We start from the raw sequence: 18,444 nt of genomic DNA, 5'->3' as shown, positions 1-18,444 counted from the left end.
GAATAGAAAAAAGAAAAGATCTGGAAGGGACCTTGGAGGTCGTCTAGTCCAGCCCCCTGCTCAAGCAGGAGAACCTATACCATTTCAGATAAGTGGCTGTCTAGTCTCTTGTCTGAGACGGTATAGGTCAGGGGTAGGCAACCTGGGCTCTTTTATGACTCGTGGACTTCAAGTCCCAGAATTCCTGAGCCAGCATGGCTCAGCTTGGAAACCTCCAGCGATGGAGCGCCCACAATTTCTGGAGACATGACACAATCAACGCAACACTTTGACGAGCACCAAGGCAGTCCTCAACTTACAATCATTTGCTTAGTGACTGCAGTTACAATGGCCCTGAAAAAAAAGTGACTCACAGCGGGTCCTCGCGCTCACAACCAGTGTGGCACCCCCACAGTCAGGTGATCAAAATCCAGAGGCTTAGCAACTGGCACCTATCTGTGATAGTTGCAGCGTCTCAGCGTTGTGTGATTGCGACCTTCCTAGCTGGCTTCCCACAAGCAAAATTCACTTAGTGACTGCGTGATTCACTTAACAACCGCATTGCTTAACAGCCATGGAAAAAAAAGGATCATAAAATCGGGTGCAACTTCACAACCGCCTTGCTTAGCAAATGGAAATTCTGGCGGGCATCGTGGTTATAAGTCTGTAGTGAAAGGCGGAAAACTGGCCTTGAATATGAGTTAAGATCGCCCGACAGCAGGCCAAATTGCTGTATTCACACAGCCCCGGGAACCGGGTTAAAGAACAAATGGTGGCGTTTACCTAGTACGCTAAGCTGGGTTAGCATTAATCTGGACAGTTGTTTTATGCCTTTTGGATTGGTGGAGGATTAAATGAATTTTGGGGGGGTGGAATCAGAAAAAAGAGTTTGTTTACAGCGTTTGAATTGTTTTCAACCGGGAGTTGATTTGAAAGCTGAATGCAATTTATCGATCAGCTTGAGCCTGGCACTCCAGCTGTATTGATCAGCTTCTTTTGAAGACACGGATATAGACCGTCTGCAAGAAACTGATCAAGCTTTGAGGATTGGGGAGCAGAGTTACTGCCTCCTGGCCGGAGTTTTTGGGGGGAAGCTTCCTTTTGCAGGGGGAAAATACACTTTTCCAAGCGTTCGAAGGAAAGTGTGGTCTTTTCTTGTTGCCCTGAATGGCCACAGGCCCCATCTGAACACCATTTTATGGGAGCGGTGACTCCTTTGATGGGTGCCATAAAACAAAATACCGGTGCGTGGAGAGTAAGTCACCCTCCTCTTTTAATCTTTAAGCCAAGAAGTCAAGCCAAACTTTCTCCCTAAGGGCTGTTTTCTCCAAGGCTGCTGGCCCTGGATGTAGGCGTTGGAATTCATTGACTTTCTGATGGGCTTCAAACTTCTGAATTTGGCAGACTGAATCAATCATTGAGCCCTGGAGACAGGGAGGGAGGCACGCAGTCCTGAAAAGCACCTGGAGCCTAAAGGAGGCTAGCCCAACAGGTGATGCGTGTAACCAGGATGGCATGGGGAATGCAAAAGGCATCCCATTATCTGAGACTCTTCCTATGAAGGAAGGAAGGAAGGAAGGAAGGAAGGAAGGAAGGAAGGAAGGAAGGAAGGAAGGAAGGATGGATTCCTGGGCCCAGTGCAGTTAGTACACAGGTAGGATATTGAATTAAGGGCTGGTGACTTTCTTATTCCCACTATTTCCACCGCTGCTTTTCCATTCAGAGAATGGAATCAGATGCAGCCGATCAACTCCAGCAGCGCATGGAGGAAAACCCATTTCCACACAGCTGGAATAACGACAGCCCTGTGTGCACAGTTCAGGGCATCCAGAGCGAGTTGTTGCATTATCATAAGCAAAACAGGGTCTGTTCACCTCCAGATTTCAATTCTTAGAATTCTTAGCTCTGCTTGAGGAATTCTGGGAATTGAAGTCCAGACACCTGGAGGTTTGTGCTGCACAAGCCAGGGAAGCTGACTGGATGGGGCTCCTCCAGATGCCACAGTTTGCTAATTATGGCCTGATGAGAAAACTATGGGTCTATGAAGCCGAGTGGCCAGGTTTGCCTATGGTGGGAAGGGCTAAAGGTAGCTGAGGGTGAGGCTTAAAACGTTGAACTGGGACAACCGGAGCCAAAGCCCCTCTCCCCGCCTCTCGTACGGATCTTGCAGGGCTGTTGTGAGGTTACACGAGGGTCCGCGACAAAGCACCATGAACGACTCTCAAGCCCCTCCGGGCGGACAGGGCCACCGCCTGCCTGCCGTGCAGGAGACGGCACCGTCTCTCGGCCGCTTGTGGGAAGGGGAAAGAAGCGGTCGCTGGACGTGACCGCCATCACGCGAGCAGCCTGTGACCCGACCGGTATCAGGGTCTCTGGCATCTGACAGTTTGCAAGCCTTTGCTGCCAGATGTTAATCTGGGTTCTGTGGACGGTGGCCAAGCTGTCTGTCAAGCAGGGCAGCCGATAAGTCACAGTACATGTGTGTGTGGGGGGGGGGCATTCCTTTCCTTGGAGGAGGCCAAGTCGGGGCTGGACAACCACCAGATGGGGATGCACGGAGCAAGGCTGAGATCCTGTGGCCCCAAAGCTCTGGCCCAGAAGAGCAGATCCAGAAGCCCCCGTCTTTTCCCCTCGTTATTATTTTATTTTTTATTATATAAAACTTTTATTCATAAAACATGAACGCTCATAAAACTGAACACTCAAATTGACTGGCACTAATGGTTGAGACGGGCTGCTGCCAGCATCCTAGGTATCAAGCAGGTACCTCCTTAAAATGTAAGATGTTCCGAGTAGTGCAGTTTTTTGTAGCTTTGCTGGAGTTACTGCAGGAAGCTGCAATTTCTTGATGTATTTTGCAAAGTTTTTGGACATCGTTCCCAGTGCCCCGATGACAGTGGGTGTCTCTGTTACGCGTTTCATCCATAATCGCGCAGTTTCGATGGACAGGTCGCGGTATTTCATAATTTTTTCCAGTTCTTTTTCTTCGACTCTGGCATCTCCTGATACAATGATATCAGTCAGCTGTACACTTCGGTTCTCTAGGACTGCGATATCTGGCGTGTTGTGTTCCAAATGGCGATCTTGTCTGTATTCGGAAGTCCCACAAGATCTTCACCCTCTCATTCTCGACAACTTTTTCCACCCTATGTTCCCACGACTTTTTGGACACAGGCAAGTCGTATTTTTTACACAATGCCCAGTGGATTAGTTTAGCAACTCGGTTATTATTATTATTTTATTTTATTATTTTATTTTATTATTATTTTATTTTATTTTTTATTTTATTTTTTATTTTATTTTATTTTATTTTATTTATTTTATTTTATTTTATTTTATTTTATTTTATTTTATTATTTTATTTTATTATTTTTTATTATTATTTTCTCCCTCATTATCCTGGGCCCTCCATCAGGGTGTGCAATAATAACAAACTAAAAAAGGTAAAGGTTCCCCCGCACATGCGTGCTAGTCGTTTCCGACTCTAGGGGCCGGTGCTCATCTCCGTTTCAAAGCCGAAGAGCCAGCGCTTGTCCGAGGACGTCTCTGTGGTCATGTGGCCGGCATGACTAGACGCCAAAGGCGCACGGAACGCTGTTACCTTCCCACCGGAGTGGTCCCTATTTTTCTACTTGCGTTTTGACGTGCTTTCGAACTGCTAGGTTGGCAGAAGCTGGGACGCGTAACAGGCGCTCACTCTGCTACGCGGCACGCGGGATTCGACCCGCCAAACTGCCGACCTTCTGATCGACAAGCTCAGCGCCCTAACCCACCGAGCCACCGCGTCCCTTTTAATAGCAAACTACCTACGGATAAAACAGGCTGGGGCTTCTTCTCCAGCTTCTCCGCCAGCTTCCTAAAGGGAGAGAAACTTTCTTTCGTTCGGACTTCGTTGTAAGGACTCCTCTATACAAAGCTTCCTTGGGTCCCAGGACGGGCTTTCCCCCCCCTCCTCCACCCTCCTGTTTTGTGTAAGATTGGCAGTGACCTAAGCATTCACTTAGCAAAGACCTTTATTTTTTTTCCTTTTCTTTTCTCTCCTCTCTTTAAAACCCAACCCGGGGAGGCTGGAGCGAGAGGTGGTGGTGGTGGTGGGGGTTTTGTCAGCCTTGTGTTTGTGCATGGCATCTGTCTCTGCTCTGGCAGATGGTAGCTGGCCTCGTGAAAAGGCCCAGCCAACCTTCTGGATTAATCGCGGGGTGAAAGGTCGGCCAAACATCTGCCTCGGGATGTGTTGAGAAGCCGCATTTCTATAGAGGGGGGGGGGAAATGGGAAGGAAACAAAACCTGTTTTCGGTCGGAGGGAGGAGGGAGAAACGCGCGGGGACAATGGGAAGAGAGAAGCGGGAATCCAACGCGGCCGTTGGGCTGTGGGGTGGGGAACGCTTTGCGGAGGGGGTAACCGAACACCCAGCCGCGGTCCTGGGATTTCAGCTGCTCCGGAGCCCGCCTTCTCCAAAGGGACGCCCTTGAGAGGTGTGGGACCCACTGGCCTAGGGAAGGCTGGGGTAACCAAGCTCGCCCGGGGCTGAATATACTTTCATGGTTGCCTCTTCTTAGGAGCGGCTGCGGTGGGTTGGCAGAGACCCAGGACAGGGGGTGAAGAATTTCACCAAGTTGTCAAGTAGGGAGACAATGAAAGTTGTGAAGCTCCCAAGGGCCTCCAATTCCCTCGGCTTTCCCTGCAGAAAGTGCAACGCTGCAGTGCCCCCCGAGTGTGATTTTCCTTCGGTCACCAGCTGCACAGCAAATCCAAGGGCCTGGAGCAGGGGTCTTCAAACTTGGCCCTTTTATGACTTGTGGACTTCAACTCCCAGAATTCCTCAGCCAGACACGCTGGCTGAGGAATTCTGGGAGTTGAAGTCCACAAGTCATAAAAGGGCCAAGTTTGAAGACCCCTGGCCTGGAGCAACGAAGAGCAACGAAGATAATTGAAGGCCTGGAGACTAAAACATATATTTTTTTTATTTTTTATTTTTTTTATTCCATTTATATCCTGCCCTTCTCCGAAGACTCAGGGCGGCTTACAAACTTAGCAGTAGCCTTCATTCTATCTATATGCCTGCTTATTAGGGCTTTCACACACACCCCCAAGCGGCATTATTACAAAGTCAGCTTATTGCCCCCAACAATCTGGGTCCTCATATGAAAAACGGTTGCAGGATTTGGGAAGGGCCAGTCTAGTCATGCCGGCCACATGACCACGGAGACGTCCTCGGACAAGCGCTGGCTCTTCGGCTTTGAAACGGAGATGAGCACTGGCCCCTAGAGTTGGAAACGACTAGCACGCACGTGCAGGGAAACCTTTACCTTTACCTTTAGTCTAGAGAAAAGAAGGACCAGGGGGACATGATAGCACTATTCCAATATTTGAGGGGCTGCCACAAAGAAGAGGAGGGGGTCAATTTATTCTCCAAAGCCCCAGAAGGCAGGACAAGAAACAATGGATGGAAACTAACCAAGGAGAGAAGCAACCTGGAATTAAGAAGAAACTTCCTAACAGGGAGGACAATTAACCAGTGGAACAGAAGTTGCCTCCAGAAGTCGCGGTTGCTCCATCACTGGAGGTTTTTAAGAAGACACTGAACAGCCCCTTGTCTAAAATGACTTGATAGGGACTCCTGCTTGAGCAGGGGGCTGGACTAGAAGACCTTCAGGGTCCCTTCCGGCTCTATTCTGATTGATTGAGCTCACCTTGTGAACGTGTGCTGGTAGGAAACCACAGGAAACATCCCAAGAGCTGAACGACTTTGTTGCTCTGACATCTGTAGTTGTGAAACCTTGGAAAGGCTAGTGCGGGCCCACCTGAAAGCCATCACGGATCTGCTGCTCAATCCCTTATAATTTGCCTACCATGCAAAGAGATCGGCAGACGATGCTGTCAATATGACACTGCACTACACCTTACCTACAACATCCTGAATCTCCAGGGACGTATGCGCAGATGCTTTTTGTAGACAAGCTCAGCATTCGACACCACCATTCCAGAAATCCTTCTCTCCAAGCTGACTCAGCTAGCTGTGCCCCACACATCCTGGACGTAAACTGTTTCAACTTCTCCCCTCTGTATGCCCTGGTAAAGGGGATTGTGTGCCGAAACAATTAGACGCAAAGATAGTTTTTATCCCCCGTGCCGTCACTCTGCTGAACACCTAATTCACACAGCCTAAAGATATTTAGTTGTATTACTATTATCCTTCTCATCTTTTCTACTATCTTCTCCTATTGGCATGTATGATTGCCACTTGTTGTATCTCATGATTAATGATTGTAACTATGATCTATGACCTGTCACTTTGTTGGTATATGTACACTGAGAGCCTATGTACGGGAGACAAGTTCCTTGTGTGCCCAATTACGCTTGGCCCAATAAAGAATTTGATTCCATTCTATAGAGTCCCAGCCAATTCAAAGTCTGTTTTGTGACTCTAGCTGGATTCTACCACACTGGCCCTGATAATTTTGTGAACTTCTTTCCCGGCCTTGCCCAATCCACTGAATGCTGTATTGCCCAAACAGTTGGGTCAATGCACTGCAGGGAGGGACAACGACTCTAGGTTAAAACTAAAAGCTTGTCATACTAGCTTTAGCTAAGTTAAAACAGCTTGGGTGTGAACACACACAGCATAATAATAATAATAATAATAATAATAATAATAATAATAATAATAATAATAATAATAATAATAATAATAATAATATTCTTCGAGCTCTCTGGCCCAGGCTGAGGATTAATCTTATTTTAACTGGGGTTTTATTTATACAGGGACAAATATAATTTTTTTTAAAATTTGTTTTTAACTTTTGTATCTTGGTTTTTTTAATTACCCTGTAAACCGCCCTGAGTCCTTCGGGAAAGGGCGGTATATAAATGTAATAAAATAAATAAATAAAATAAAATAGATAATAATAATAATAATAATAATAATAATAATAATAATAATAATAATAATAATAATAATAATAATAATAATAATAATTTTATTTATATACCGCCCTTCTCCCGAAGGACTCAGGAAAAAAGCCAACGTGAAGTGTTAGTACTGCTTTTTCAAACATTAGTAAGACCACCCTTAGAAAACTATGTCCAGTTGTGGTCACCGCATTATAAAAAAGATGTTGAGATTCTGGAAAGAGTGCAGAAGAGAGCAACAAAGATGATTAGGGGGCTGGAGGCTAAAAACACACGAAGAACGGTTCCTGGAATTGGTTATGTCTAGCTTAATGGAAAGAAGAACTAGGGGTGACATGATAGCAATGTTCCAGTATTTGAGGGGCTGCTATAAAGAAGAGGAAGTCAACTTAATTTTCCAAAAACAGCAGAAGGGAAGAGCAGAAGCAATGGGTGGAAACTCATCAAGGAGAGAAGCAACCTAGAACTAAGGAGAAACTTCCTGACAGTGAGAACAATTAACCAGTGGAACAACCTGCCTCCAGAGGTGGTGAATGCTCCAACACTGGAGGTTTTTAAGAAGAGGCTGGACAGCCATTCGCCTGAAATGGTATAGGGTTTCCTGCCTGAGCAGGGGGTTGGACTAGATGACCTCCAAGGTCCCTTCCAACTTTATATTATTATTATTAATGGGGAGAGCAATCAACCAGTGGAATGGCTTGCCTTCAAAAGTTGTAGGTGCCCCATCACTGGAGGTTTTTAAGAAGAGATTGAACAGCCATTTGTGCACAGTGTATAGGGTTTCCTGCTTGATCAGTGGGTTGGAGTAGATGACCTCCAAGGCTCCTTCCAACTCTTACTATCCTGTTCTATTCTGAGACTGGACAGAGAAGAGAAGAACTTGAATAGCTCAAGCTGAAAACCAGCTCATTGAGCATGCTGCATGCACTTCCCTGTGGCGGCTTTCCTTTCCTTCTGATTTGGGTAAACCTAGTCCGTGGTAAACCGAGTCAGTGTTGGCAATTCAGTCCTCTTGGAGCCATCTCACTTGGTGCCCTTTTTCGCACCTGGCTCTGCAGCTGTTGTCTGCGCGGGGCACATCTGCAACCTTGTTCCAGCCTAGGTCCACGGCCAGCATCCAGGGTACTGCTCATCTGGCAGCCGTTGCGTCTTATCTCCCCAGCTCAGGCTCTTCTGCAGATAACACCAATCCCGTGGCTGGAGACAACTCTGATCTTGAAGCTGATCAGATCCGAAATCGCTTGCCAGCACTTTGGGAAAAGATGTTGACTGCGACATCGGCCCTCTGGGTGGGATCTCCTGCTTGAAAACTGCTAGAATTTGTGTTGTTCTACAGAGGGATTCAGGGACGCGGTGGCTCAGTGGGTTAGGACACTGAGCTTGTCGATCAGAAGGTCGGCAGTTTGGCGGATCGAATCCCGAGTGCCGCGTAGCAGAGTGAGCGCCTGTTCCTCGTCCCAGCTTCTGCCAACCTAACAGTTCGAAAGCACGTAAAAATGCAAGTAGAAAAATAGGGACCACTCCGGTGGGAAGGTAACAACATGCTCCTTTGGCGTCTAGTCATGCTGGCCACATGACCACGGAGATGTCCTCGGACAAGCGCTGGCTCTTCGGCTTTGAAACGGAGATGAGCACCGGCCCCTAGAGTCGGAAACGACTAGCACGCATGTGCGGGGGAACCTTTACCTTTACCTTACAGAGGGATTCAGAAATGGGGGGAATGCTCTTGAATTATATGAGCCAAAGGTTAAGAATAGGTGTAAAGAATAGAATAGAAATAGAAATAATAGAAATAGGAGTAGAGCAGAACAGAAGAATGGAATGGAGAATAGAGAATAGAATAGAATAGAATAGAATAGAATAGAATAGAATAGAATAGAATAGAATAGAATAGAATAGAATAGAATAGAATAGAATAGAATAGAATAGAATAATAATACTAATATAATAATAAGAATGGAATAGAATAGAATAGAATAGAATAACAGTTGGAAGGGACCTTGTAGGTCATCTAGTCCAACCCCCTGCCCAAGCAGGAGACCCTACACCATTTCTGACAGATGGCTGTCCAGTCTCTGTTCTTGAAAGTGATGAAGCTCCCACAACATCTGAAGGCAACTTCTGTTCCAATGGCTGATTGTTCTCACTGTCAGAAGATTCCTCCTTATTTCTAGGTTGAATCTCTCCTTGACCAGTTTCCATCCGTTATTCCTTGTCCGCCCTTCGGGTGCTTTGGAAAATAGGCTGAGCCCCTTCCTCAAATATTGGAAGACTGCCATCATGTCTGCCCTGGTCCTTCTCTTTCCTGGACTAGCCATGCCCAGTTCCTGCAACTGTTCTTCGGACGTTTTGGCCTCCAGTCCCCTCCTCACCTTGGTTGCCCTTCTCTGCATGACCCTGGCCTTGACTGCACCCTCAGCCGCGTTGTTGGTGAAGGCACGCTAGTCTAGATCCATGTCCAGGGGCATCCTTGTGTAGGGAGATGTGAGAAGGCACAGCTTGGAAAGGGGAGGGGGAGGGGGCAGCCGTGCCAGAATAGACCCTGTGGTTTGGGACTTGGGAGGCTTGAGTGGATTCTCGGGTCTAGAGCGGCAGTGAAAAGGAACCTCAAGTCCCCAGCGGGGAAAGGGATCCATCCGCCTCCTTCGTTTCTAGCCTTGCTCCAAAATGGAACATCAGGAAACCAACCGCCGCAGCCCCCCCCCCCTCGCTTCACCTTTCTTTTTTGGCACATGGCGCGTCTCGTCCATAGATGGGCAACTTCAGCAGGCCAGGCTGATGCCCCAAACTTTCCCCTTTTATGGGGCGAGGGCCTTGGCTTTGCTAATCCAGACGTCTGGGAGACGGTGAGATTCTGCATTTGGGGCCGGGGTGTGTGTGTGTGTGTGTGTGTGTGTGTGTGTGTGTGTGGCAGGGCGTTTCTGGTAGGTTGCTTAGAGAGCGGCACGGGGGTGCCAACAACCCCCCCCCCTGAGTTGCCTGTAGAGTTGGGAGGCACGTCCCTACATGGGGTGTCTTCCAGCTGCGCATCGGGGCAGACAAACACCCCCCTGCCGCCACTTTTGGGGGGACTCTTGATTGCCTTGTGAGAGCCTGCTAAGATAGAAAGATATTAGGGAAGCGCTCTCTCTCTCTCTCTCTCTCTTTTCCTTTCCTTTTTTTCTCTCTTTCCCTCGGCTTCTCTTTTTCCCCCTTTCCATCCCCCTCTCTTCCCCCCTCCCTCTTTTCCTCCCTCCCTCTTCCCCCCTCCCTCTTTTCCTCCCTCCCTCTTTCCCCCCTCTCTCTTCCTTTGCCTCTTCCACTCCTCTCCTTCCCCCTCTCTCTCTCTCTTTCCCTCTTTCTCTCCCCCCTCTTCCCTCTGTCTCCCCCTCCCTCCCCCCCACCCTTCTGAAAATCTCTTCCTCTGCAATGCCAGGATACTTTGCTGGGTCTCTCAGACCCAGCCAGGAGGCTGCAGCAAACTTGCAAGGGAAGGAAAGGAAATTGCAAACGGCAGCCTTTTCTCCGACACCAGGATGCCTCCACGGTTGCTCTGGGCCTGTCTTTTTTTTGGTGTGTGTGTGTGTGTGTGTGTGTGCAGAGTTTTTGCTGCACCCTGTTGCACAGCCTAAGCATCTGGCTGAATTCCCCAGCAGCACAGCGCCCCCCCCCCAGACTGTTCAGCGTTGGCCTGCCAGGGCCGTGTTTGGGGCGGCGGCGGGGGGGGGGAAACGTGGCAGCAGCTGCCGCCCCCTCATTAAAATGCACACCTGCTCCCAGCAGATGCCGCGGGTTCTGCTTCTGTGCCCATTTTTCTTTCAGTTTGGTCTGGATCCTGCCCATCTCATTCACTCAAAGCGTCCCCAAACTTCAGGGGATTCTCACGTAGGGCTTCAACCAGATGATTGAAAGTGGACGCTCAAAACAGAGGGAGAGGGAAAGAGAAATTAAAAAGAAAAACAGACTCCCTCCCCCTTCCTCCCCTCCTTCCTTCCTCCCTCCTCCCTCTCTCCCTTCCTCCCATCTCCTGCTCCTCCCCTCCCTTACTCCCTCCCTCCCTCCCTCCTTCCCTCTTTTTCTCTTTTTCTCCCTCTCTTATCACCCCTTCTCTTTCTTTTTCCCCTCTCTCCCCCTTTCTCTTTCTCCCCGTTTCTCTCCCCGTCTTTCTCTTTCTTTCCATCTCTCCTTTCTCTTTCTCTCTCTCCCCCTTTCTCTCTCTCTCTCTTTCTCTCCCCCTCTTTCACTTTCTGTCTCCCCCCCTCTCTCTCTCCCTCTTTCTCTCTCTCCCTCCCTCTCAAATCCATGGGCAGAGGCTTTCCAAGCTAGCGGCGGAGTTCCTCTGTACCACAGTCCCCTCTGTGGCACTGGGGATGTTACCCAGTGGGGCAACGCAACATCTTCCAGAAAAACCACCCAGCTCAGGCAGCACCCAGGAGTCCTCGCAAGGTGGCCCTTCCTCTGGCTCAGCGTGTTGCCACTTTCCCCCCTCCCCAGGGACGCCCCCTCCCACCGGTCCTTGCAGAGGGCCCTGCCAAATGGCGGAGGGATGTTTTGATGGGCCAGTTGGCTCCAGCTCCTTTTGGCCCTGATGCATAACAGATGGGCAAAGCGACCGGTGGGTGGCCACCGTTGCCAGGCTAGCTTTCTCAAAAAAAAGCCAAGGAAGGGAAAATCCAAATAAAACCCCCTGCTGCTGCCTTAAGGCTCCGGCCGATGGGTCTTTGAATGTAAATCCTGGTTATGGAGGAAGCTTTTGGGTTTTCGGGGAAAGGGTGAAACTATTGCGCGGAGGATTAAGCCTGCAAGGGACTGAAATGGGCTTTAGGCAGGTCAGCAACACACACACACACACACACACACACACACACACATGCAAAAAGAGCCATTAGCTTTTGAAATGTAGAGGCAAATGGGCATTAAACCTGGTTTCACTCTCCTTGACGTACAGCCATTTGTTTAGTGACCCTTGGAAGGGATGACAGTGCTGACAAAGGCGACTTGCCACCGCAAGCGTCTCCAGGGTCCCATGAGCAGAATTGGCAAACTGTGTCCCCATCCAGTTGGCTTAAGTGGAGCTCCCCAGGATCTCGGAATTTAAATCAGGTTGCTTCACAACCGGGGCTTAAGATAAGCAATGTGTGACCATTAGGAAAGGGTTGTGGAAAGTGCCTTTTCTATACGATAACCGCTGTGAGGTTTTTTTTTGTTTTTTTTTATATGTACGAAAATGGAAAGACTCCCAAATACCCAGAATGGAGGAATGGTTAGTGAAGATGCAGGATTAGCAAAGGTAGCATCACTGACCTCTCTGTTTAGGGAAAGGAGAATAATTGCATGCCTGGAAACTCTTTATGGACTTTTTGCTAAAAAAAGAAAAAAAAATGAACCTGTGATTTTATGAGCTGGATGATTAGAAAGGGTAGACTGTGGAAATAAGAGATGGCAAAATATAAATGTAACTACTGTTAAGATTGAAAGTTGCTTCTTTACAGTATCTCTTCCTTCCTTCCTTCCTTCCTTCCTTCCTTCCTTCCTTCCTTCCTTCCTTCCTTCCTTTCTTCCTCTTTCTTTCTTTCTTTCCTTCCTTCCTTCCTTCCTCTTTCCTTCCTTCCTTCCTTCCTTCCTTCCTCTTTCCTTCCTCCCTCCCTTCCTTCCTTCCTTCCTCTTTCTTTCTTTCTTTCTTTCCTTCCTTCCTTCCTTCCTTCCTTCCTTCCTTCCTTCCTTTCCTTTCTTTTTTCTCTTTCTCTTTCCTTCCTTCCTTCCTTCCTTCCTTCCTTCTTTCCTTCCTTCCTTCCTTCCTTCCTTCCTCTTTCTTTCCTTCCTTCCTTCCTTCCTTCCTTCCTCTTTCTTTCCTTCCTTCCTTCCTTTCCTTTCCTTTTTCTCTCTTTCTCTTTCCTTCCCTTCCTTCCTTCCTTCCTTTCTTTCTTTCTTTCTTTCTTTCTTTCTTTCTTTCTTTCTTTCTTTCTTTCTTTCTTTCTTTCTTTCTTTCTCTCCTTCCTTCTTTTCACTCTTTCTTTCTTTCTTTTTCTCTCTTTCCTTCCCTTTCTTTCTTTCTTTCTTTCTTTCTCTCTCTCTCTCTCTCTCTCTCTCTCTCTCTCTCTCTTTCTTTCTTCACATTATTTTACTTTTTTTCAAAATTTGCATTCTTTTCATTCTTTTAAGAATTCCTTTCATAGAAGTCACGTTAAGAAAAACCCTCCTGTAAAATGAGCCAGAGAGACTGGATCTTCTGTAGCAGTGTGGTTAAGGCTGTCGTTTGTTCAAATCCCGCTCTTCCAGGATCTCCCTCTCAGCTCCTCTTGATCCTCTGCCTGCCAACACCAGGAGGGCAGACAACTGGCAGAGGGGGGGGGCATTGCAAAGCCACTGAAGGACGGCTGGACAGCTGTGGATTGCTCCTCAGGGCTCTGGCTGACCCTCTTCTTTATCCCCCTTCCTTTCTTAGATGCTCCAATGACTTCGTCGGCCATCGATGCCAGTTCCAAAATTTGTGCCTCAGCTCCCCCTGTAAGAATGGCGGCACCTGCCACCCTGTGGTGGACGGCAACACAGCTGATTACATCTGCTCCTGCCCCCTGGGCTACATCGACAAGCTCTGCCTGACCATGGAGGAGAACGCCTGCCTCAGTGGCCCGTGTCGCAATGGAGGGAGCTGTGACCTTATCACCTTGACCGAGTATAAATGCCGCTGCCCTCCAGGCTGGTCAGGTGAGAGAGCAACTGGCACACATTCCCAGATAGCCTGAGGACCCTTTGAGAGGCCTGCAGCCCCATCCCTGGTAGAGTCCCACTTCTCAGCTGCAGAACCCAGCCCGGCCTTTTGCATTTGATACGTCCTTGTTGGGACTGCAAGGAAGAGGTTTCATTTTTTTCCCCCGGTCTTCCCGGTGACAGATGGAACTACTAGGGGGTGCCAAAACCATCTGACCAACCAAGCCAGCATCCTTGAGACGTTCCGATCTCTTAGGCCAGGGGTAGGCAACCTCGGCTCTTTTGTGACTCGTGGACTTCAGCTCCCAGAATTCCTGCAGCAGCATGGCTCAGCTTGGAAACCTGTTCCTTTCCCCTCAGCATGGCTGGCTCAGGAATTCTGGGAGTTGAAGTCCATGAGTCATAAAGCGGCTTAGGCCAGGGCCAGGCAACCTTGGCTCTTTTGTGACTCGTGGACTTCAACTCCCAGAATTCCCGAGCCAGCCACACTGAGGGGAAAGAGAGAGGTTTCCAAGCTGAGCCAGGCTGGCTCAGGAAGTCTGGGAGTTGAAGTCCACATGTCATAAAAGAACCAAGGTTGCCTGCCCCTGGCCTAGGCCACTTTATGACTTGTGGACTTCAACTCCCAAAATTCCTGAGCCATAAGCGTGCTTTGAACCTGCCACCATCTCTTTCCATTTTTCAAAGGTTTCTCTCCACGAAAGAGAAAAGCCTGCCTTTTGTACGCTTGACTATTTAGATCGGTGTCTCTTAAACTTGGCATCTTTTAAGACGTGTGCATTCAGCTTCCGGAACTCTCCATTCAGCAAGGGTCCCTGGAGAATTCTGGGAATCGGAGTCCCCACATCTTAAAGTTGCCGACTTTGAAAAACACTGGTTTAACTGGTCTTGCCTGTCATGGGGGAGGTTGGAAGAGAAGGGTGCAGGCTCCTTGGAGCAGGTCTGCAGCACAGGGACGGACGTTTAAAAATGTTTAATTCTTGGATCAAGGTATCCCTGTAGACAGAAACCCTGAAATGGAAGAAATAAAGAGTTAGCCAGCAAAAATGTGCATTTTTAAAGAAGCCAGTGAAAATTGAATAAGAGCATTTGCAGCTCTTTTAGAAACATTAAAAAGATTAAAGTAAAGGTAAAGGTTCCCCCGCACATGCATGCTAGTCGTTTCCGACTCTAGGGGCAGGTGCTCATCTCCGTTTCAAAGCCGAAGAGTCAGCGCTTGTCCGAGGACGTCTCCGTGGTCACGTGGCCGGCATGACTAGACGCCAAAGGCGCACGGAACACTGTTACCTTCCCACCGGAGTGGTCCCTATTTTTCTACTTGCATTTTTACGTGCTTTCGAACTGCTAGGTTGGCAGAAGCTGGGACGAGTAACAGGCGCTCACTCTGCTACGCGGCACTCGGGATTTGACCCGCCAAACTGCCGACCTTCTGATCGACAAGCTCAGCGTCCTAACCCACTGAGCCACCACGTCCCTTTTAAAAAGATTAGCCCTGGGGAAAAAAGGGAGTTTTTCAGGTCCTATGTGTGGCATTTCTGGGCTCTGAATGTCCGTCTCTTTGTCCTGCAGGCAAGACGTGTCAGCAGGCCGATCCCTGTGCCTCTAACCCATGTGCCAACGGCGGCCAGTGCGTGCCCTTTGAGTCCAGCTACGTGTGCAGGTGCCCGCAGGGCTTCCACGGGGCCACGTGCAAGGAAGACCTGAACGAGTGCAGCCGGATGCCCCCCATCTGCAAGAACGGCGGGACCTGCGTCAACGAGATCGGCTCCTACCAGTGTCACTGCCGGCCGGCCTACACGGGCCCCAATTGCGAGCACCTCTACGTGCCCTGCAACCCCTCGCCTTGCCAGAATGGGGGCACCTGCCAGCAGACGGGAGATGTGGCCTACGAGTGCACCTGCCTTCCAGGTATGCAGGGCTGGCTGGGCCGCTCTCTTCGGCTAACCCAGGGGTGTCAAACTCGCAACCTCACGTGACGTGTCGCGACGTATCGTGACTTTTTCCCCCCCACTGTCGGCAATGGGGTGGGCGCGGTTGCGCCATGGCGCATCCGGCCCGCAGGCCAGCAGTTGACACCCCTGCTCTAACCCCTGCCTGACCCAGGAGCGATACGGAGGGCATCTGTGGGTGCCATGTTCCAAAAACTCAGCTGGCGCACCTGTGGGAGAGATTTGTTAACCTCACGAGTTTTCTGCCAACTAACTCCCTTTTATTTTGCGTACCCATTGCCTTCACAGAGTAGCCTGGCCCAACCCTAATTTCTTCACTTCCTGACTTGGTTGTTCCTCCTCTCTCCCCCCCACTTTTTTTTTCCTACAATGCCCCCATTTGCATTCCTGGCTCCCTCTCCTCTGCCATGGATCTTCTGCAGGATGCTGGGATACTTGAAACAACCCTTAGCAAATGGGACACATGTACAACTCACAGGCCCCTTTTGCTGCTTCTGCTCCGTGGCTTTTTCCCCCTGGAGAGAGTCGGGATCTATGGAAAAGCCATATAAGGAAATGAAAATAGCCGCTGCTTTGTTCCTGGCATCCAGCTTGGGGTGGGGGGGAGGGCTGGACCACCCCAGACAGACCTTCACTTTCTACTGCAGAGAAACTTCATCCCTTGCTGGGGACGGGACGGTGATGATGGATAGGCATCAAATCCTGGAGAAGAAAAGCAGCCAACGTTAGCTCTGACCGTGATTAGTACAACTGGGAAAGAGCAACGTCCGCAACAACCTATAATAAAGAATAAACAAAGCAGCACCTAGAACCCATTCATCAGAAAAGGCCCACGACCATCCCTAATCTGTTTTTTGGAAGGTGCTTTGCAATAGAACAAACTTAAGGGGTTGCCAGCTGTCCCTTTCGTGTTTTTCAACCTGGGGAACTAAAAGGTATGGGCTTCAGCTTCCAGAATTCCCCAGTCAACCTGCTGGCTAGGAATTCTGGGAGCTGAAATCCAGAAAAGCTGCTAAGATTGAGAAACACTGACCTAAAGCAGCTGGCCTTGATCTGTTTGATTATCAACTAGGTGCTGGCTAAAAAATGTAGGGATCTGGAATTGCAAAATTCTCAGAAAGCTCCAGTTTAGGAAAGGCTGGATTATTTACCTCAGGGGTCTTCAAACCTGACTGTGGACTTTAACTCCCAGAATTCCTCAGCCAGGCACGCTGGCTGAGGAATTCTGGGAGTTGAAGTCCACAAGTCATAAAAGGGCCAAGTTTGAAGACCTCTTGATTTACCTCACTGTTAAAGGTTGACGTGTTACTTCCCTTGTGTTGGATTTCCCTTTTGTGACTTCCTGTCTTTTGAGGCTCAGATGCTGGTCTGTTGTGGGCCAGATGTGGGCTGTTCTCTGCAGGGGTGGGGTGGTTCTTGAGGGCAGGAAAGCTGGGAAGCTCCAGTTCTTGCCTTTGCTCAGAGACAGCTTTGTCTGGTTTGCATATCGGTGCATCCAAGAGAAAAACATTTTTTTCTTGATTAGGAGGAACACAGGAAGCAAAGTTGGTCCAGCTCTGTTAGCTAGCCCAAGAGAGCAGGAGCCAGACATGCGTTTGTCCAGCTAAGTTAATAAGTGGATGGGGGACCACTAGGAAATCCAGAGTCAAGTGGCACTGAAATCGAATTTCAGGCTGTCCTCGTTTAGTGACTGCCTGTTTTAGCACCCATTCTCGGTAACGACAGGGAGCGAAAAGTAACTGGGCAACCAGACCTTGCATTTATACCTTGGGCAGGTTGGCCAAGCAAAGAAAAGCTAAGGTAAGATCAGAAGTCCAGTCGCAGTTTCTCTGTTTTGCTTAAGGACTGAGTTGTCGGTCCCCATCCTGGCTGTTAAACGAGGACTCCCTGTAAATAATGTCAGAGCTGTAGGCTAGACTGGGAAATGAGGAAAACAGATCGTGGCAGATCTCTTCCATACTGTCACTAAGAAAACTCCCGTTAAATAAAACGGGCGTCTGAGTCTTTTCATGGAGTCAAGCTCTCCGTTTAGCACCAGTCCGTCTGCCCTGACTGGCAGCGGCTTCTGGAGACCCAGTCTCTTACTGCTCTGCCTGGGGTCTCCTGCCAAGAAAACCGGGTCTTGATCCGGGTTTGTGGCCCTGGGTTTTCCTTCTGTCTCACCTGGTCATTTTGCCCCTTCTTGGCCGGCAGGCTTCGCAGGCCAGAACTGCGAAGAAAATCTCGATGACTGTCCCGGAAACAGCTGCAGGAACGGAGGGACCTGTGTGGACGGGGTGAACACCTACAACTGCCAGTGCCCACCTGAATGGACAGGTGAGGACGCGCCGACGGGAGGGTGGAGAAATCAGAGAGAGGAAAGTCAGGCTTTTGCCCCAGGTGGACGTGAAGATGGCGTTGAGCGTGAACCTTTTTCTCTGTTAGCCAAATTTGAAATCCCACCACCAGCTTTTTTTTTTAAAAAAAAACACACACACACCATATTTTGTTGTTTCTAGAATTAAGGATCTGAAAGCAAGACAGCTGCCCTTTGTAGGCTTCCTTGTAATTTGTGAGACCTTTCCCCTCCGTAACTTCCTTCTCTTGCAATATTCTCAGTTTGCAAGGAAAATGCTTGAGCGATTCGGAGAGACGCCTCTGGAAAGACGGGGTTGAAAGATTGCATCGCTCACCTGTAGGCTCACCTGAGCTAGGATTGCGTTTCAGACAGACCGTACACACGGGGAGTCCTTGACTCACAACTGTAATGGAGCCTGCCCATCACAGTCGCAAGTTGCAATGGCCGTAAAAAGGGTCTGTCACACAACCAGCCTGGTTTTGTGACCTTTTTTTGCAGAGGCCATTAAGCAAATCACGGTCGTTAGTGGAATCACCATGGCTGTTAAGCAAACCGAGGGTTCCCGGAGGGTGTAG

At 49.0% G+C, this 18,444-nt stretch overlaps 1 protein-coding gene across 1 annotated transcript in view; it reads left to right on the top strand.

Annotated features, from left to right (window-relative positions):
- Positions 1 to 13,430: 13,430 nt before the first annotated feature.
- Positions 13,431 to 18,444, top strand: part of NOTCH1 (notch receptor 1) — a 55,449-nt gene continuing 50,435 nt past the window's right edge. The window contains exons 1-3 of the mRNA XM_081339767.1: positions 13,431 to 13,579; positions 15,152 to 15,490; positions 17,725 to 17,847. Coding sequence (XP_081195893.1) covers positions 13,477 to 13,579; positions 15,152 to 15,490; positions 17,725 to 17,847 — 565 coding nt within the window. The 5' untranslated portion in view covers positions 13,431 to 13,476. The remainder of the gene's footprint in view (positions 13,580 to 15,151; positions 15,491 to 17,724; positions 17,848 to 18,444) is intronic.

Source organism: Vipera berus, assembly GCF_964194415.1.
Source record: "Vipera berus genome assembly, chromosome: 15".
Lineage (NCBI taxonomy): Eukaryota > Metazoa > Chordata > Lepidosauria > Squamata > Viperidae > Vipera > Vipera berus.
Note: the sequence above shows the minus strand (reverse complement) of the source record. Positions and strands in the feature narration are given on the sequence as shown.